Consider the following 18,457-nt stretch of genomic DNA (forward strand, 5'->3'; position numbering starts at 1 on the left):
ATGGCTGTGTGAAATCTGACAGTGCTTTGAACACGCTCCAGAATGCCATGACAGTGTTACTGATACTTCATCTATTTTAACACACACATAATTAAATCACAGCCACATCTCACTGGACTCTTCTCACCAGCTCACTGAAGCTTTTCCAAAAAGAGAGACTGTCTCAAGTCCACATCATAAAGAACAGTCTGCGCTCTGTAATATGTAACTTAAAGCCATAAACTGTAATCAAATCAGCCAAAACAATACTTTGGATGAGACGGCACCGGCAGACAATTGCAGTATGAGGATATTCCTCAGGATATGAAATACTTTTAAGCACATGACACTGTGCAAGAGCAACAATAGAGCTGTCATCAAATACCCTACCTAAGACCTCCCACATTTCAGAGAATGGTGGAAACATTGATGCAAGAGTAATCACACCACATGCACAGAGTGTAGGATAAGATAGGGAGTAGGCCAGTTGGCACATATTCAAACAAACCTTCAACGAAGTTTGGCCACGTCTTCTCCTCTGGCTCCTCCAGTGAGTGGTCCCAGTCTTCATCAGGTGAGGCTCCTTGCACCTTGACCCCCGCTGCCCCTGACAAAAGTGCCCGCTCTATGGCAATTGCTTCCAGAACATCCAGGTCCAGTTCCTCTCCTTCCGCCTCATGTTGCACAGGTGGAGGTGACTGCTCCCCAGTTGCCTGAGGACTAATAACTTGTTTCACCTCAACTATTTCTTCCACTACCACAATCTTCCTCTTCATAGCGGCCTCGTCTGTGTCAGGGTTTACAGAGTCACAGGTGTCCCCCAGGTGAGGCTGGTCAGGCTGGGCAGCTGCGGGTGTGGCAGTGGCAGAGGGTGTGTCCTTCTCCAAGTCCCTCTTCTTCTCTTCCTCCTGCTCTGAGGCCTTGGAAACAGAGAGCCTTTTCTCTGTGCTGCGCTCTGCTGCCTGACTGGCCGAATGTTGTGCAACTTTGGGAGGCTCCTCTTGCTTGGCGAGGGGGCTGGCCTGTGCCTGAGCTACAGCTGCCTCTGCTGTTACCACTGGTGCTGCTGACGCTAATTCTCCGGCTGCGTGTGCTTCCCTCACAGTGGAGGATGTTTTTGGTTTCGGAACCTCCCGCTTGATTTTTTTTGCACAGAGCGGTGCTGGCTCCACCTCCCCTTTGTCTGCTGGGGCCTCAGAGAGCACAGCTGCTGCCTGCCCAGTTTCCTCAATGCACATTCTTTCAGGAGTCATCTTTGGAGAAACACTCAGTTCAGAGGCCGTGACAGGGCTGTCCCTGGGTAATGATGTAATGTTAGTGGACGGCAATGTTTCTGCCTCAGGCATAAAGACAGGCTTTGTGTTTATAGTGTCTGAGGCTGGTGTCTGAACCTGCTTTTTCCCTTTCCCTTTCTTCCGACCCTTTGAAGGTTCCTCTGCAGTTTTCTCTGTGATTATTGGGGATTTAGTCTCAACAGTGAGTTTCTCAGATTCTTTCAAAGGCGCAGGGATTTTCTCTTCAGGTCTAGGGCTTGCTTGTTTAAGTTCCACTTGAGTTATTTTCTGCACCATTACTGTTTCCACTTTAGTGACAGTGATTTCCTTAGATTTCAATGGCTCCACGTGGGGCAATTTAGCCTGTAACTGGTCCTTTGAGCCTAATGGTCCCTGTGTTTTTTTGCTGATTGTGCTATCCTCAACCTTCTCTTTTACTTGTGCATTGTTCGGAAGCTCCACCGGGGGCAGTGGTGGGATTTGATCCAAAGGTAGTGATGCTACTTCAGTAATACTCTGTTTGACAGTTTGTTTAAGGACTTCCATTACTGGCTTCCCATCAGTTTGTTGAGGGACTTCCTTTATTTTCCCCCCATCAACATCTTTTTCAACTCGAGTCTTACTTTCCACCACAGGTGACGCCCCATAACTGTCTTTGCTGGTGCAGATGGTCAAAGGCTCTGAGGTAATCACTGGTGCGGGTTGGAGGGTATTTTCAGCTTCCTCCTTAGGGAGCTCCTTGGAGATTTTTTCCTCCTCCAACTTTGAGTCAGGTTGTTCCTCAGCTTTGATACTCTTGGACATTTCACTTGGAGATTTCTTTTTCTTCCTCTTTGATTTAGATCTTCCCTCAACCAATTCATTGGTTTCAGTTATCACCTCTGTGTTGGCCCCATTTTGACTCAGCTGAGATGTCTCACCTGGCACTAGTTTTTCATCTTTCTCCACAGGAGGGAGCACCTTCACATCCGTCTTATCTTGTTTTGTAATCACCTCCATTTCTGGAGCTTTCCCCTGGGTGGGTTTTGTGTATTCAGCACTGGCGATAGGTGCTGAGAGAGTTGTTGTACTAAGAGAAGTTTTAACTTCAAGTACTGAGGACTCAGCCAGCATAGCAGTTTTCTGGGGTGTTACATCATTTTTGGGCTTTGCTGAGAGATTCACTGAGGTCACTTTAGCATCCATGGCCTCCTCAGTCACTTTAACTTTAGAGATCTCCTTTACTGCAGCAGTGGGCAACACAGGCTCGCTGGTGGTACTGTCAGTTTGGGGTTTGGTGTCCTGAGTGGCAGTTACTTTGGCAGTTTTCTTGGCCGGGCCAGGATCTATTTTAGATTCAACTGGGGTCTTCACATCTGAAGGTTTAACTGATTCTTCATTAACCTTTGTTTTCTTCAGCTTCTCTTCCTTGACATCTTTTTTGACAGGTGTTGTGATGACAGGGGTGGCGTTGACAGTGTCAGTAAGGGGTTTGGAGGAATCCAGAGCAGCCATTGTGATAACCGCCTGGGCCTTCACTTTTTCAGCTGCTGCTTCCGGTTTAGCATTGGCCTCTGCAGATTCAACTGGAACCTTGGTCACCTTTTCTGTCTTCTCTTTCTTGACATCTTTATTGACAGGTGTTGTGATGGCAGGGGTGGCAGTGACAGTGTCAGTATGGGGTTTGGAGGTTTCCTGAGCAGCCACTGTGATAACCGCCTGGGCCTTCACTTTTTCAGCTGCTGCTTCTGGTTTAGCCTTGACCTCTGCAGATTTAACTGGATCCTTGATCACCCTTTCTGTCTTCTCTTTCTTGACATCTTTATTGACAGGTGTTGTGATGACAGGGGCTGTAGCGACAGTGTCAGTAAGGAGTTTAGAGGTTTCCTGAGCAGCAGCCACTGCAGTAACTGCTTGGGGCTTTACTTTTTCAAGTGCTGCTTCAGGTTTAGCCTTGACCACTGCATGTTTTACTGGATCCACGATCACCTTTTCTGCTTTCCCTCCCTTAACGTCTTTATTGACAGGTGTTGTGTTCACAGGGGAAGCAGTAACAGTGCCAGTGAGGGGTTTGGAGATTTCCTGAGCAGCAGCCATTGTAATTACTGCTTGGGGCTTTACTCCATCAGTTGTTGTTTCAGACGCAGCCTTGATCTCTGCAGGTTTAACCGGATCCACTGTCACTTTTCTTGTCTTCCCTTCCTTGACATCTTTATTTAAAGATGTTGTGAGGACAGCGGCCGCAGTGACAGTGTCACTCGGGGGTTTGGAGGTTACCTGAGCAGCAGTAGTTGTAATAAGTGTTTGGGTTACCATTTCAGATGTGGCTTTGACCTTCGCAGATTTAATTGGATCCATGATTGCTTTTGTTGCCTTCTCCTCTTTGACCTTTTTTTCAGGAAGTGTTGTGATTTCTAAATGGCTTGATACCATTCTACCAGACTTGATGGAAGTTGTTTCATCGGTGATAAGCTTCTCTTTATTTGTTTTGGAAGTAAAGGGTTCAGCTGGAATCTTTGATGTTGCAGCACCTGCAGCTTCAGCAGCCACAGTTAATGGTAGGGCTTTTTCGGATGACACTGATGTCAGAGTGGTCTGCGAGACATCCTGTTTCAAAGTTGCTCTCTGAACGTGGACAGATGGGGCCTTTTCCTTTTGGACTTCGTACACTTTTCTCTCCTGTGATGTTGTTACTGGCCTCTCGCTTCTCACATCACGCTGCTGAGAAGAGATTGTTTTCACCCTGCCCTCCTCCATCACAGCTGCTTCACTTCTGAAGCTGTTCCCCTTTCTAAACAGAGGCTGAGGCTGGTCCTCCACTTCCCATGATGCTTTTGGCCTGACTGGTTCTGCAGCCAGTGGACGACCCCTAAACCTGGGGGTCCTATCAGAGTAGGTTTCCCTTTCTCTTTCTTGGGTACCCATCATCTTATGGCGGTAACCTTGACGCTCGGCCACAGCCTCTTGGCTTTCTGCTTCACCCCTGCGTCCTGGCTTAGGAACATATGATGTAGGACCTTCCACAGATTGGACCCGTGCAGCCCGATGGGCAATGGCCAGGGTGGCAGTTGGCTTCCTAACCCTCTGAAGGGAGGCAGGAACAATTTCAGCGGGAAGGTGGAGGTAGTCACGCAGGTAAACAATGCCCTCGTTGGTCAGGTACCAGTAGAAATGTCTCCAGGCAAATGTCTCCTTAACAAAGCCCCTGGATTTAAGAGACCCCATGGCACGGATTACTTGAAGGTTGCTCACACTTTCTACCTCAGGGTGCTTGGTCTGAGGCCTCTTGTCCTTCTTGGCCACTATGACACCATCTCGAAACAGGACCTCATAGATGGCCCTTAGGTCCCGCAAGGGCATCAGCATTCCAGCAACCATTGTGCTTTGTGTCAGTAAACTTTCTCAAAGGAAAACTGAAAATAACGACATGAAAGGAAGATAAATAAGATAACCTCACGCCTCGTTGTGTGAGATTCCAGTGGCACAGAACCAGCTGTCACGTGCTTCTTAATTCAATCAGAAAGAATACAAGAAGAAATCCATGTAATCTCTTTTTCTTACTTTTCTTTCCTCTTGTTCTTGCCGATCCTTTGGGTATCGTGAAGAAAAAGAATACTCCTCTGTGAAATCGGACTTAAACAAAGTTAAAAGTGTGCTGTCCCCCTGCATTCAGCGTGTCTGGGAATGAACAGTCTCCGTTCTGCCGAAATGGCAATGACAGAATGGAAGAGAGGGAGTGTGTGTGTGAGAGAGTGTGTGAGAGAGAGGGAGTGAGGCACACGTCTCAGCCGGGCTCCTCCTACCTTGTCTCTCTATTGCTTAGAAAAAAAACGGCATGGAAAAAAATTCTCACTAAAGTAAATAGTACAGCAGGAAGAAGGAAGAAAAGTGTCTGCAATAAACTGATTGAAATATGTAACAAGGGAAGTCTAATCAATGGAACAGCAGAGCTCTGTAGTGTGTTTGAGCACATGTTCCGGAGCACTGTGACTTTTACGGAGACACCCACCCACACACGAAATCACACACCTCCTATATAATACACACACACACCTCTAAACACACACTATGACTGGCTGACACACACCCTGTGGCGTGTCACACACACCGGCAGAGATTAGTTTAGAAGAACGAGAGTCGACCAGTTGGCATACATCTATCCTGCCTGGGAGCAACTCGCTGGGCATCAATGTAGGTTACCGAGTGTAAGGTGTCTAGTTTTACACATTTCCCTGATCAGGTATCACTGAGGAGCTTTTACTCCGTACACAAGGTGTGGCTCTCAGTTCTCTTGTCACAGTCTTCGAATGTGTAAACTAAAGGCTGGTGACATTTTATAAAGATTTTATCGACTGGTAGTTTGATATGACTCGTGGTCTGGCAGAGTTACTATTAAATTCAGTTCTATTCATATCTGTGTTTGTTTGGCGGGTCACTAAGTCACCAAGTGAAGGAAACTACATAGACTAATCAGTATTTCCTATAGTGGCTCATTAGAGTGACGCAACATACTGTAAAGCAACATGAAACTGTGCCGCTGCTTTAGACGGCTAACATTAGTGCTCCGTGCCTTGAATTAGCTGAGAACCAAGGATCTGTCTTGCACGACTATATAAAGAACTGCGCATTATAGCTAACCTTTTCAGCACTCCCAGGAACATGATATCAGGTTTCTTTGCCTAGATCACTGCTCTCTTCTGTACATCTGTCTCCCGTCCGTCTCTCTGTGTCAGTGAGAGTGTCCTGTCATTGCAAGTGTCCAGTGAAAACTGAACTGGAAGAGCAGGAGAACATGTCCACTCATCCCATTGAGTAGTAAAGGACTCACTGAGGAGTAGAGTGAGCAGACGGTACCGTGCTGGAACAGAGTGATCTAGTTGCGAAATTATAGCAGCGGTGAAATGATGCATTTTCCCCCGCTGCTTGAAACCACACACGCATTACACATCCAAACACTGGCGGGAAAGCTGTTTTCATTTGCTTTGCCATGGCAACAGGCAAATGAAGTGAGCCAGTTCTGAGTAAGCCAAATATCCGCTTTCAGGGCCGCAGAGGAGCAGCAGGCCATAAATCTGTTGTCCTGGACAGCTGGACTACAGTGTCATTTGTCAGACCACTGTGAGCAAAGACACTGATGGGATCTGAGGCAAACTGTTAGCACATTGTCGAGCTCTCATTAGCAATCAAGAAAATTGTCTGAGGGCAAATTTATAGTCTTGCATACAGCACGTGCTTAAAGCCACAGACAAACATTAAATGTGAACACATTAAGAACAACGCATAAATATTCAATTAAATAAGTTTGTGTCAGTGACAGAAGACACAGACTGTGGCAATAGTGTCATGAGGAAGCTAATGAAAATCATTCCTGGCACACAACAGTTCTTAGACATCTATCTAGTCACACTACTCTACAGATGTTGATGCCTCAAGCCATGACCGTACTCCACCTGTAGCAGATAAGCTCTCAATCATCCCTTATGATTTTACTTTGTCTTTTGTGGTGCATGTAAAGTTAATGATTCATTCTGAAGGCTGGGTGGGGTTTTCACTGGAGTGTCAAATGAATTCTCAGGTTCATCGTACAAGAAAGGCATTCCTCTGTCTTACGAAACAAACATTTTATCACTGACATGCCGCGGTTTGCCCGACATGTAAGGAAGTGGCGGCGGCAGCAAGCTTGTATGTGTGTAAATCTGCAAGCTTGGGCTTAAGTGTGTTAAAGTCACTTGAAGTTGTTTCTGAAGCTTTTTATTACTTAGCCCATGTTTTATGGTGCACTGGCTGGCAGTTCAGAGGTCATGCATAACAACACAAAAGGAACAAACTCAAGCAGAAAATAACATTAATTTCCAAACCATACGAATCAACTGCAATGACACGCCAGGCAACTATGTGTTAAACATCAAGCCCAGAGCTCTCTCATTTGGGGTAATCTGCATCACCATGCATGGTGCCATGCTCTCTTGGCCGCACATCAGTGTGATTTCATGCACTGTTTATGCACAAAGTGTTCAGTGAACTTCAAACTTCCCACACTGACCCTTTATATGGCTTGAGGCCCAGTCCCCTCAGCCATCCAAATATCAAATATGCCAGCTTCAGCAGAAATAATGTATCACCAGGCATGATAAACCCTGTCAGTGGTGTGCTGCTGCTGCTGCTGCTGCTGGTTTTCACAGTGACTTGCTGTTACAATAGCTGTGTGAATGTTTGAGGTGGTATTAGCACTTAATAAATGATCACAAATAGACTCTCTAAAGGGAATGGGGCTTAATTTCACTCTTGTATTAATGGCATCTAATTTTATTCAGTCTATAAACAGATATCGCAGCAGCAGACAGACGCAAATGGAGGCATGATGTGATTGATTGAAGCAGATAAAGGAATAATAAGACTCTGAGGAAGAGTGCCTGAATAGTTTCCTGGTTAGGAGTCAATGTTTCAGACCTCCACAAGTTCTCAGAATAGACTTGTCACCACCAATTCATGGTGGCTGGCGATTGGCCCACTGTCAAGGCCTGCTGCTCGGCGCTGTTGGTCCTGCACACGCGCCCTCCATTCTGATATAAGATCCCAGCCACTTCAACCACTTCCTGGGAAGGCAAAGGTCAGCAGAGCCTCCTTACCCGCTAATGCAAGTTCTTACATTTCAAGAAGTTAGGGTGATGTTGAAACATAAAGGCAAATGTCTGAACATGTTAGAAGGTTGGGTCCTCTTTGTATCAAGGAGCTTACTGCATGATTATCAAGCTATTAGATTAACAGTGAGGTTGAATTTAGCAGCAGGGGCAAATACAATAAGTCTCTTGCATCTGTCAGCTGCATAATTGTTTTAATCACCGACTGTGAAAGACAATGAGGTGGATAAAACAGACACAAAATGGGATTTAAAAGGTTTGGCCATCAGTCTACACTGAATTATGACAAATCATGCTGCAATATCAGAGGGCTCCCTTCTTATCTGGACGATAAGCCTATTTTCATTTAAGGAGTTTGACTCCTGGCAGGGTACAGTAAGGCGAGTGACCCCTCTGTCAGGGACAGCTGTGGGCCCCTACAGAGCTGACGCATGTTAGAGCACAATCACCTCCGACCCAGGAATCTGCTAAAGTTAGAGATTGTTGTGAGCAGCTCTATATGGGGGCAGGGGTTGTCACCGCAGTAATTATAGGCTTTCCTGGTAGTCAGTTTGAATTGGTTAATGAGTTGATGCTTTAACAATTTATAAAATGATTAATTAAACCCATGCAGACAACATGAATACAAATATTTATTTAAAGAAAGGCTTCAAAGAGGATTCACATTTTGTGTTGTTGCAAATTGTTAGTGATACTACAAATGTGCAGGTATCGGTCCAGGGGAGTAAAGACAGCAGTAAAGGCACACACTGTCACACCTTTGTGGAGGTGATAAATGATAAGTCAAGATAACATACTTGTCATACTTGAACCAAAGTACCTGCTGACAGTTCATCTTAACTGCGGTGGGAAAACACATTTATGCTTTTTCAGCCATGATGACAGAACAAGCAGTAGCTTCCTACAAGTCGTCATTCCTAACATCATGGGCCGCACAAATGTGGGTGCAGTTTTAAAGGGTCAGATACAAAAGATCTTTCACATTCCTCTCGTATTTTCACATGTTATCAAACTTAAAGTTGTCCAGGGCCTAAAGATATACACTCGTCCAGTGAAAAGCCTCTGGAACAGGTTTGTGATTTGTGGCTATATATAAACTTGACTTGTTGACTTTACAATTGTAACATGCTGGCAGACTGCATGTGAGGCCTTAATCCTGCCCTCAATCCTACCCTCACCTCGTCCTACCCCTTCGACAACCTTGCGTGATATTTGTGTGTGACAGCATGAACAACAGTGTCAATTAGTGCTTCCACAGCTGGAGAAAGTAGACTTTGAAATGCAAGAAGGATGAAGCTGCAAGGATTAACCCCTGGCACTGGTCACTCTGGGTGTAAATGGGTTGTTCGACTGGGTTTAAAGAAGGTTTGAAGGGAAGCGTGTGTTGCATGTGTAGCCACATGCACAAGAGAGAGTTTAGGGGACTGGCCAATAGAAAAGTACTCTACTGTATATACAGTCTCACCAAACATAAACCCCCAGAAGTATGTTGAACCACAGATTGGCTTCAGACAAAGAGGCACTGTGTGTTAGAAGCTGGTAAGCATGGAAGCAGACTGAGAGGTGTCTTTGGCATTCCTCACACTGCTGCAAAAATAAATAATCAACTGTTCTTGGACAGCTGAGGTAAAAACAAGACGCAAATTACGGTTGAAGGAGAGAAATTCTTTGTTCTGTTCAGAGCCGAGGGGGAAGAACAATAGACAAAGTAATGTTCTGAAATCAATCAGGACACTATAGAAACTGTTCTTGTTGCTTTGCCAAACCAAACTTTTCTTGCCCCATAAATATCTTTGGAGTTACACAAGGCTTGTTAAAAGCAACTGGGGAGTAGGACCACTTTGTTTCACAAATTAAAGTGTGTGTAACTGTGTGAAAGTGAAAGAAAATTTCAGCAAGGAGTACATTTTCTGGGAAAGCTTAAGCTGAGCAATATAAAACTGTACTGACATCAAGTAGAATAGCCTACTGTGTGAGCAGAGGAAGAAATGCCAACTCTTGGCCTTTGTTTCTCCAATATACACATAAATGCACATGGAAAGTCCATAAACTGATGTGTGCTTGAGGTAAAAACTGACGGGCCCTGCTTATGTTCTCCGCTCCACGAGTCATGGATCACACTGACTTCTCCTTTTCCAGAGTGGAAAGAAATGAAGTCACAGATTATGCCTCCCTTCACCCTCCTAACTGTCCAAAAATAAGCAGGAGCACCCAAAAAGACTGCCAAGTCCCTTTCATTCTGACTAACTCTCTCTCCAACAAGCTGTCTGTCATGTCTCAGTGGCGGGGGTCTCCATGTGTCCAACCTTACAACGCCCCCTGCAGCCTCTCCGACTTGGACAGGAGCCCACCCACAAGGGGGTAAACGAGGGCTGACTGAAAGCAGGAGCGATAATGTGACAGATTTACCATGTCATGGATAATGGTGGACAATTTTCCCTTTGAGTGATGCAGAGAACGCCAAAGTATACCTCACTCCCACGTTTTACATCTATTATCCAGCACTTTAGGAAAGGGGTACATATCATATATATTCCTCCTGCAGTCAAAAAAGCCGAATATGTTTCCTGCCTCTCTGACTAGAGTAATATAAATCAGGTCTTGGTGGTAAGTTCTGAAAACAGCCAGTGACTACAAAAACGCTTTGTGTTGTAAACAAGTTCCAGCAGTGAGATCCGGACAGAAAATTTGAACCAGCCCTCGACTCTCTTGCTCTCTCTCTCCTGTGGGAGCTGTACGCCAGCTCAACTAAACAGCAGCCAGGGATCAGAATCAGCATGCAAGTGTTACACCATTCGGGTGCAAGAAAAGGCTTAACTATTGCTGCGTGAGACGGATCCATGATGCGCTCAACTGCCAAGTCGACTCTCCAGATTCCATAATGTGAAAATTGAGTTGTTGAGTGCATGTGGCCACACCTCTTCATGACACAAAATTTCATCCGACCAATGCTGACAACCATTCCCTCACTGTGTTCTACCTCCTTTTCGGGTTTTGCTCTATAATCAATCACTTACCTTTCTTCGGGCTGAGCCAGAACCGATCACCAAGAGGATCTCCTCCGTCCATGCTGCTCTGAACTGACATATCATACAAAAGGCCTCGGTGGCTCCAACAAAACCTAAAACCTTCTTACTGCCTTCACCACCCAGTCAAAACCACACTGCTACTGCTTCTTTTTATCCCAGTGAGACCCACTGCCCATCCAGCAGAACAACATGGCAAGCAAAATGGGTCTAAAAGAGAGAAGGAACGGGAGGGGAGGGTGTTTGTGAGAAAAGAACAAGGGAATCTTTTCATCTCTGGCCCATAAACGCAGAGGAACATCTACACCATAAATCTGAGGGCCTTGCCAGGCTGGACACATCCTCTCTGCTGCCCTGGATACCCTGTCCCATGTCGCATACATCTGACAGCGCCCACGCTTTATTTCTGTAACGACTAGCTCTGAATGACACACTGGGTGCCTTGTTTCGAGAAACCCTGCAAATTTCAACCCCAGAGATTAAGAAGGGTGGACACAGGAACACAAGATACAGTAGAGAAAGACAGAAAAGGAACTATGAGCCAATCTGCAAAAGGAACCACCAAGGCATCCAAAGAAAACCAAAACGACTCTGGCTTTTTCTCTCGCATACTTATTCCTTGGTTTATGGGGAGCAATTAAGCTTTTCGTAAGTCGTTAAAGAATAGCAAGTTAATCTTAGAACTGGAGGCATGTATCAGCGAGCCAAAACTGTCCCACAAAGTAGAGCTCCAATGCAAATTTCCTTTCAATGTGCAACCTGTGTGACCATATTTCAAAAGCTGTGAGATCTCAGGTAACAGCTAAGACTGTTGAGTTTCTTATCAGTTCTGGCTTATCTCCAGTGCAGTTGACCCTGAAGGGTAAAACAAAGAGATCAAGTTAGAACTCAGCTGAAGCATGTTGTTCAGACTAATATCTGGGGTGTTGAACCTGTCAAAATATAATCCTCATTTCAATCAGAGTTGATGGTTATGTAAAAATTACAGTGTGGCCCCTCCCTTGATCTTGGGCTAAAGGAGTGTTGACATACATGACAAGATAATCAGGTAAGGATTTTCACCATACAATCCTTAGTTCACATCACCCCAGTGTCTTAAAGGATAGGTTCGCATTTTTTAGCTGTGACTGGCAGCTCTATAGGTCAGTGTGTCGGTTAGTCGGTCAATGAAAGTTTCTCCTCCATTTGGCTGTCAGTATCCACCCTGCAGAGCTGAAATTTGGCATGGAGGCCAGGTTTGTGTGTGAAGGTGTGTTTTTCTGTTCATGTCAATTGGCCAGAAGAGGAGGATGGCATCAGGAAGGGTCCATCGCAGAACATGCATAACTGGCAAATGGATTTACAGACTTGATTTTGAAAGGTTGATCATGAGTCATGATTAACCGTTTATGCAAATTGACTAAAAGGGGTTGTGGCAACGGGAGTGACATGTAACAAAAAGGGTCTTAACTCCTAAACAAATTCATAAACATGAACGAACTTTGTAGAAAGACATACACACACACTACATTTTGCCAAGTCCTCTTTTATTACTCATAAACCGATTGCATGGACATTTGTGGGAGCCATCATTAGACTAAGCTCATCATTAAACTAACCACAACTTTCTGTCTATGAGGCTGAAATTTGCCATGAGCTCAAGTGTGGTTTTGTGCATCTGAGTCCACGGCCACATGGATTCCTGCACATACCTGGTTGCAACTATTGCAAATTTGCCCTTGTTTCTAACTCTTTCCTTATAAAAGAAAACTATCATTACCACATGTCTCCAAAAGTTTTTTTGGGTCTAAATAAAAAAAGTCTGCCCAGGAAATACTAATCAACATTTTGTACTAAGACTGTAATTTTGGATCTCAACTTAAGGTAGCCAACTCAGACACATATAAGCCTCAGTTTAAGAGGATATAACATCTTATTGTAGATCGGGATAAAAATAGTTGATAAATTGTAGTGACTGTCCAACATTGGGGATAATGATGAATTGGGACAATCGTGTATATCTTCACATGAATGACTTGAAAAAGCTGTCTAGCTCAACTATGTAAAGTCCTATATTGATGTCCTCATTTATATTTACTTGCATAAAGGGGGAGCCCGCATCTTTCCAGTCATTCCAAAATCCCAAGCCTGTCACCTCAGCTCATCTTGCCTTTTGTGTCCCCTCCAAAAAAAAAAGTTGAATCTGATGTGTTGAACTATGGATTTCAAACCAAAGAATGACAGGAACAAGCCCACTATTTCTTTATACAGTACTTTATATATGCAGGGGGACCTTTATTACCTTTACCTTGATTTATGACAATTGTAATCATTATTTAGGATCGTTTGATTGTTTTTCACTATAAAAGATGTTCACTTTAAAAAAGATGTGTCCTATCTGTGATGCAATAAAAATGTGTTTCTTAACAAAATGTAAGACAAAGGGTTAACAGTATGTTTTAGTGCCATGTGAAATGTTTTAAGCATACGCAAATGATTGTTGGGATGATATCATAAATCCCAATCATTTTAGTCAGGACAATCGTGACATGAGATTTTTATATCGTCCCGTCCAGGAATAATTACAGAGACAAAAAAAACCTCTTTCACTGTACATACAGGCATGTGTGTATCATATTAAAAACTGTGAGCCCTTTAAGTGTGGGTGAAATTAAATCATGCTTAAATATAAGTTGACCCTCACAAAATGGAGCTGCAGTCTGGTTGGTGAGGAGGGTATAAAATGGCTGTAGGGAGCACCAGGCCAGGCAGTGCCAACAGAGACCAGCCTGTTTGCACCACACAGAGACACTGACTAATGCTTTGAGTGGGCAAGCCCATTCATTCCCTCTTTTAAACTGATTTTGTATGAATAAAACAGCTGAGTGAACAAGAAACAATGTCCCAAACAAAATTACAAAGTCACATTTAAGGAATAAAAGAAAAAAAAAGAAAAACGTTGAATATTTGCATGATGAGTCAGCGTCTGCAAACCACACATGGGTGTGGCCATGCTGGGCTTTGTTGCTGTAGCAACACAACCCACAGGTTAGGCAAATACCATGTGCCGTCCACAGTTGAGGTCCAGGGAACGTGGGATCGCCGCTGCTGCTTCTGCTGCCATGGGCAACCAGCTATCAAACAGCAAAACCTGACACAGGATCCGGACTCCTTCCTGCCTTTCTGACTCGCTGCCACAATGTGCGGATTTGCATTGTAACCTGAAGAGGCTCAGCTTTATTTTTAGATAGGCATCCTGACAATCAACCTTTTAATAAAATGCAAAACACATAAAGGTGTGTCCTCACGCAAGCACACATACAAGCTGGTACAAACGCACACAGACACACAGAAAGGTGATTTATTATCCTCACTCCCATAAAACCCCTCCATCTGGAGGGAATGAATCAGTTGCATTCTTTCTTTCCTCAGAACAGAGAGAAAAAATGACTGCAGGAGCAGCTTGGTTCACAAAAGAAAGACTCGCAGTAAACGTACTCAGTGTGTTAGTAGAGTAAAAAGGCCTATTCTCCCACAGATTTGGAGTCCTGTTTCAGACAGCGGTGACTCATCATCATCATTATTATCTCAGTAACTTTCATAGACAGACTTTCACTGAGCCGAACCACCCACAAGAGGGCTCTTGTAACTCAATCATGTAGGAAAGAATGACAACAGCCACGGCAGTAAGGAACAATGTGACATTTTGAAGTTGCTCTTTTGAATTTAATCCTGAAACATAATATATTGTCTTTGCAAGAGAGTATCGAGATTCTGCCTCAAAAACTCCCATGTGGAGTCAGAAGGGTGTTCAGATGCGGGAGAGCAAGGTTGCATTTCACTTCCTGAAATCCTGTCATTCCATCGCCAAGGGGCGAGGACAGAGAACAACGCCCCAGCAGCATAAATGACAGGTACGTTGACAATCAGATCTAAAGAGCCTCCATGCAAACTGTCTGCAGAAATAACACTTGATATCTGAAGTTTTTTTCCCCTGCTCTCTCTTGCAGTTGTGCCCCTTATGAACTTCAGGAATGCTCTGGTAGTTTGAATCACAGCCCCTCTGCAGTAGAGTATAATTATTGGGAGGGAAAAAAATGCTGCAAAATATACCAAACGTGTTCTTTCATGCAGTGTAGTGACAGAGATATGCAACTCAGAGCCTGGCACCCATGTCACAAAAATAAATTATAGGCTGTGTTTCTGACTAAACCATAAACCACCAAGATATAATTTACTGTGCAGGTACAGAGCTTCACCCAACAGGTGAGGTGAGACGGGGAAAGTGATAACTTCTTATCTGATTGAGCTCTAATTATGCCAGTAGGGTTGTTTATTGTTCTAACACAGCATTGTCTGTGAGGCTACGACTCGAATGCTTAAAAATAATAGCCTCCACCACACCCAGAGCTACACAGCTGCCAGATTAATAAAATATCAGGTGTTAACTGTCAAGGTGCACGCTCAAAGTACAATACACTGGAAGCTATAATAAACACCTACACCAAGCCACACGATAAGTTTCCCTGTAACTTACCTTGTCTTATACTACTCAGCTAATCTCATTTAACAAGTGCTATTCACAGGGCCAGGTCACAACCCCACCCATGATTTAAGTGTCCTCACTGCTGCAGGAGATGACATTTCGCTTTCCTCTTTGCTTGTCCTGATCAACATGGCTGCATTGGCTCCACATCCTGTTTTCCACTGTGACACCTACAACTAAAAGTCCTGCCTCAAAGAGAGAATAACAGTACAAACAATGGGCAGCTTCCCTTTCCAAGCTGTAATAAAAACCAGCGAGCAGGAGCAGCTCCAACACCGAACAATACAGTGGAGTCATTTACCACCGACTGCCACAGAAACAGCCTGAAAGGACTCTTAAATGAAAGCCCACAGAAGTAACAGTCAGTAGTAACAGTTTGTCCTTGAGGGCGTGTGGCCCCTGTGGGGACAAAACAGCAGAGTGACTCCAGCCAACGGCCTATCAGGTTACTTTCCTGACAGCTCGGAGGATTGCTTTGTTGTTTTGGCAGCCTCCTCTAACAGTACAGTCATAAAAACAAAATCACACGATGAGCTTTTAAAGATATCTGGTTCCACATGTACCGATTATAATTCACATGTGGAAAAAAAGCCAATCCCATATGAACATCAGGAAAAGGTCCATTTCAAATGTGATGTTGTTTTTCTTCCACAGGCTAACATGTGTTTGTTCACATGTGAAAAAGTGTGAAAACGTGGGATTCGCATGTGAGGAGAGCAGATTTCATTTGCCATGTTTTGTCTCCACATGGGCAAATTGTAATACACGTGCAAAGAAGCCAATAGTGTAGGAACGTATGTAAATCACATGCAAAACTCATGTGGTCATTTTCATTCACAAATTAAGAAGCCAATCACTTGTGAAAATATCCGATTACATGTGAAAATGTGTGATCATTTGACATTCAAATGTGAAGAAGCGAATACCACGGGATTTCTTGCGCAAATTTAACATGTGGAGAATTTTTTGTGATAAAAAACAATTACTTATTGTTATATTTTCCCTTTATATACTTACATTTTAGAACACATATGAAAATAGCCAGTGTGAAAATATGGAATTCACATTTGAAGAAGCAAATTTCACATCATTGCATGTGTCACGTTTCCACATGTGCCAATTCTAATCAACATGTGAAGACGAGCCAATTACTTGTGAAAATATCCAGTTCACAAAACACATTATATTCTTGTAAAAGTTGCCAATATGTGACTTTATGGATCATATTTCGTGTCAAAATGTAACAAAAAGCAAATCCCATATGAACATATGTAATTCACATGTGAAAATGTAGATTTCACATGTGGAAATTTAAAAAAGATATGTGAAAAAAGCCAATCACTCATGAAAATGTCCAGTTCACATTTGACATAATTTTTTTCCAGATGTTTAAATATTAGTTTACATCTGAAAATAGCCCATCAAATGCGAAAAATATTCAATTCATGTGTGAATATTGTGATTTTAAAATGTAAAGAGGCAGATTTCATGTGACATTTTCATAAGGGAATCCATCAGTGAATGCACTGATAAAAAGGTGTGGTGCCAGTTGTGCTGCTGGCACACACAGACCATTGCACAGCGGAAAAGTGTATGAACAGTACACTCTTGTGGCAAACCTGAACCTTGCCAGTGAATACTGCCTCCCTGAAACCCCTGCACTGCTGGGGGATTAGATATAATAGAGTATCAAATGGATTTAATAGCAGCGTGTCCTTTGAAGGGAAAGGCACACCGGTTGGATCACCTTTAATGACCTCGCTTTGTAGAGCTGCCAGAGCGACCGTGTGAGGTGTGTCCAGGTTGCAGCAAGAGTAATTACTCACCCTAAGGTGACGAAATGTGAACCAGTGTTCACCGGAGCTCACACAAGAGATAGTGCAGAGAGATAGCTGTACCCTCACACGACACCCCTTATTCACACACCTCCAGGAAGAAGCTCTGATGTGTGGAAACACACGCGTTCTTGGCATTTTTGTTTTATGAGTGCAGTTCAGAGTAACTGAACTAGCATTGTTTGCCCGCACCCCACCCTTTTTAATCACACACCCATACACTCACTTGAGCAACACTCCTCTTATCAAACAGTTTTGCAATTACTGAACAGCAGATATCAACATAAGCAGACCACCAACAGAGTCTCGAAGACTCCCAAAGCAATGCAAGAGAACATAGTGATACTTTCATATGTTCACTACATGAGCCGACCACTGGTCATCCTCTCCGACACACCTTGAGTGGGTGAAGCAAAGCAGTGAAGTGACCTGCTCTGTTATGGGGGCCAGGCTACACCCAGGTGTTACGGCCCCTCCTCTGGTTTATCATACTGGGAGTAAAACATTCCAGATGTACTTCAGAGGAAAGTTATGGCCTGTGGGGGCAGGGCTCGACCCCACCCCTTCTGAATGCTTGACTCTTTGAAGAATGACTTGAAGCAGGTTGAGTCGGACTTCTCATCTATCTATCTATCTATCTATCTATCTATCTATCTATCTACAGTATCTATCTATCTATCTATTTATCTATCTATCTATCTATCTATCTAGAAGCATGTGGCAGTGTCTGTGTCTGCAGAGACCCTCCCCTCTGCCTGGACTTTCTTATTCTCTCAGTGTTTTGGTGTGTTCAGGATGACTCAGCAATTCTGGAGAAAGATTCCAGGTTGTCAAATACCCACACGGTGGGTTAACGGCTCTCCAGCAGAAAGTGTTGCAAACCCAGTGGGTTGGTAGCTAGCCAACCAAAAGTGAGACTTAACAATCAACTAATGTCCTCCAGCTCAAACACTGACTGCATGTTAATCAGCACAGTTGCAGGTCCGGTCATTGACTCTCTACTGACCCCATAAGAAATAAATGCTTTCATTAAAACATTAGGCAAACTGCATCATTGAGTCAGCCAAGGCACAAACATAACAAGTGTCTTCCTACTGGTCTTCCACAACATATCCATTAATCAGAGTACTTATTGGTTCAGATGCTCTGGATCATCCTCAGACAGCAGTGACATGACAGAAGAAGGGGCACTCACCTG

General features: G+C 43.9%; 1 protein-coding gene across 13 annotated transcripts in view; it reads right to left on the minus strand.

Annotated features, from left to right (window-relative positions):
• plecb (plectin b) overlaps positions 1–18,457 on the minus strand; it is a 138,923-nt gene that overhangs the window by 62,406 nt on the left and 58,060 nt on the right. For 4 of the 13 annotated variants that reach the window (XM_084356417.1, XM_084356415.1, XM_084356416.1 and 1 more), the window contains exons 1-2: positions 4,794–4,952; positions 488–4,645 (exon numbers count right to left, since the gene is read on the minus strand). The exons of 7 other annotated variants lie outside the window; for them this stretch is intronic. In XM_084356417.1, coding sequence (XP_084212543.1) covers positions 488–4,610 — 4,123 coding nt within the window. In that variant the 5' untranslated portion in view covers positions 4,611–4,645; positions 4,794–4,952. Of the gene's footprint in view, positions 1–487; positions 4,953–18,457 lie in introns of those variants that run through there. 2 more of the 13 variants (XM_084356418.1, XM_084356414.1) reach the window with 2 other exon arrangements.

The sequence above is a fragment of the Pagrus pagrus genome (assembly GCF_965226575.1).
Source record: "Pagrus pagrus genome assembly, chromosome: 7".
In the NCBI taxonomy this organism is placed as follows: domain Eukaryota; kingdom Metazoa; phylum Chordata; class Actinopteri; order Spariformes; family Sparidae; genus Pagrus; species Pagrus pagrus.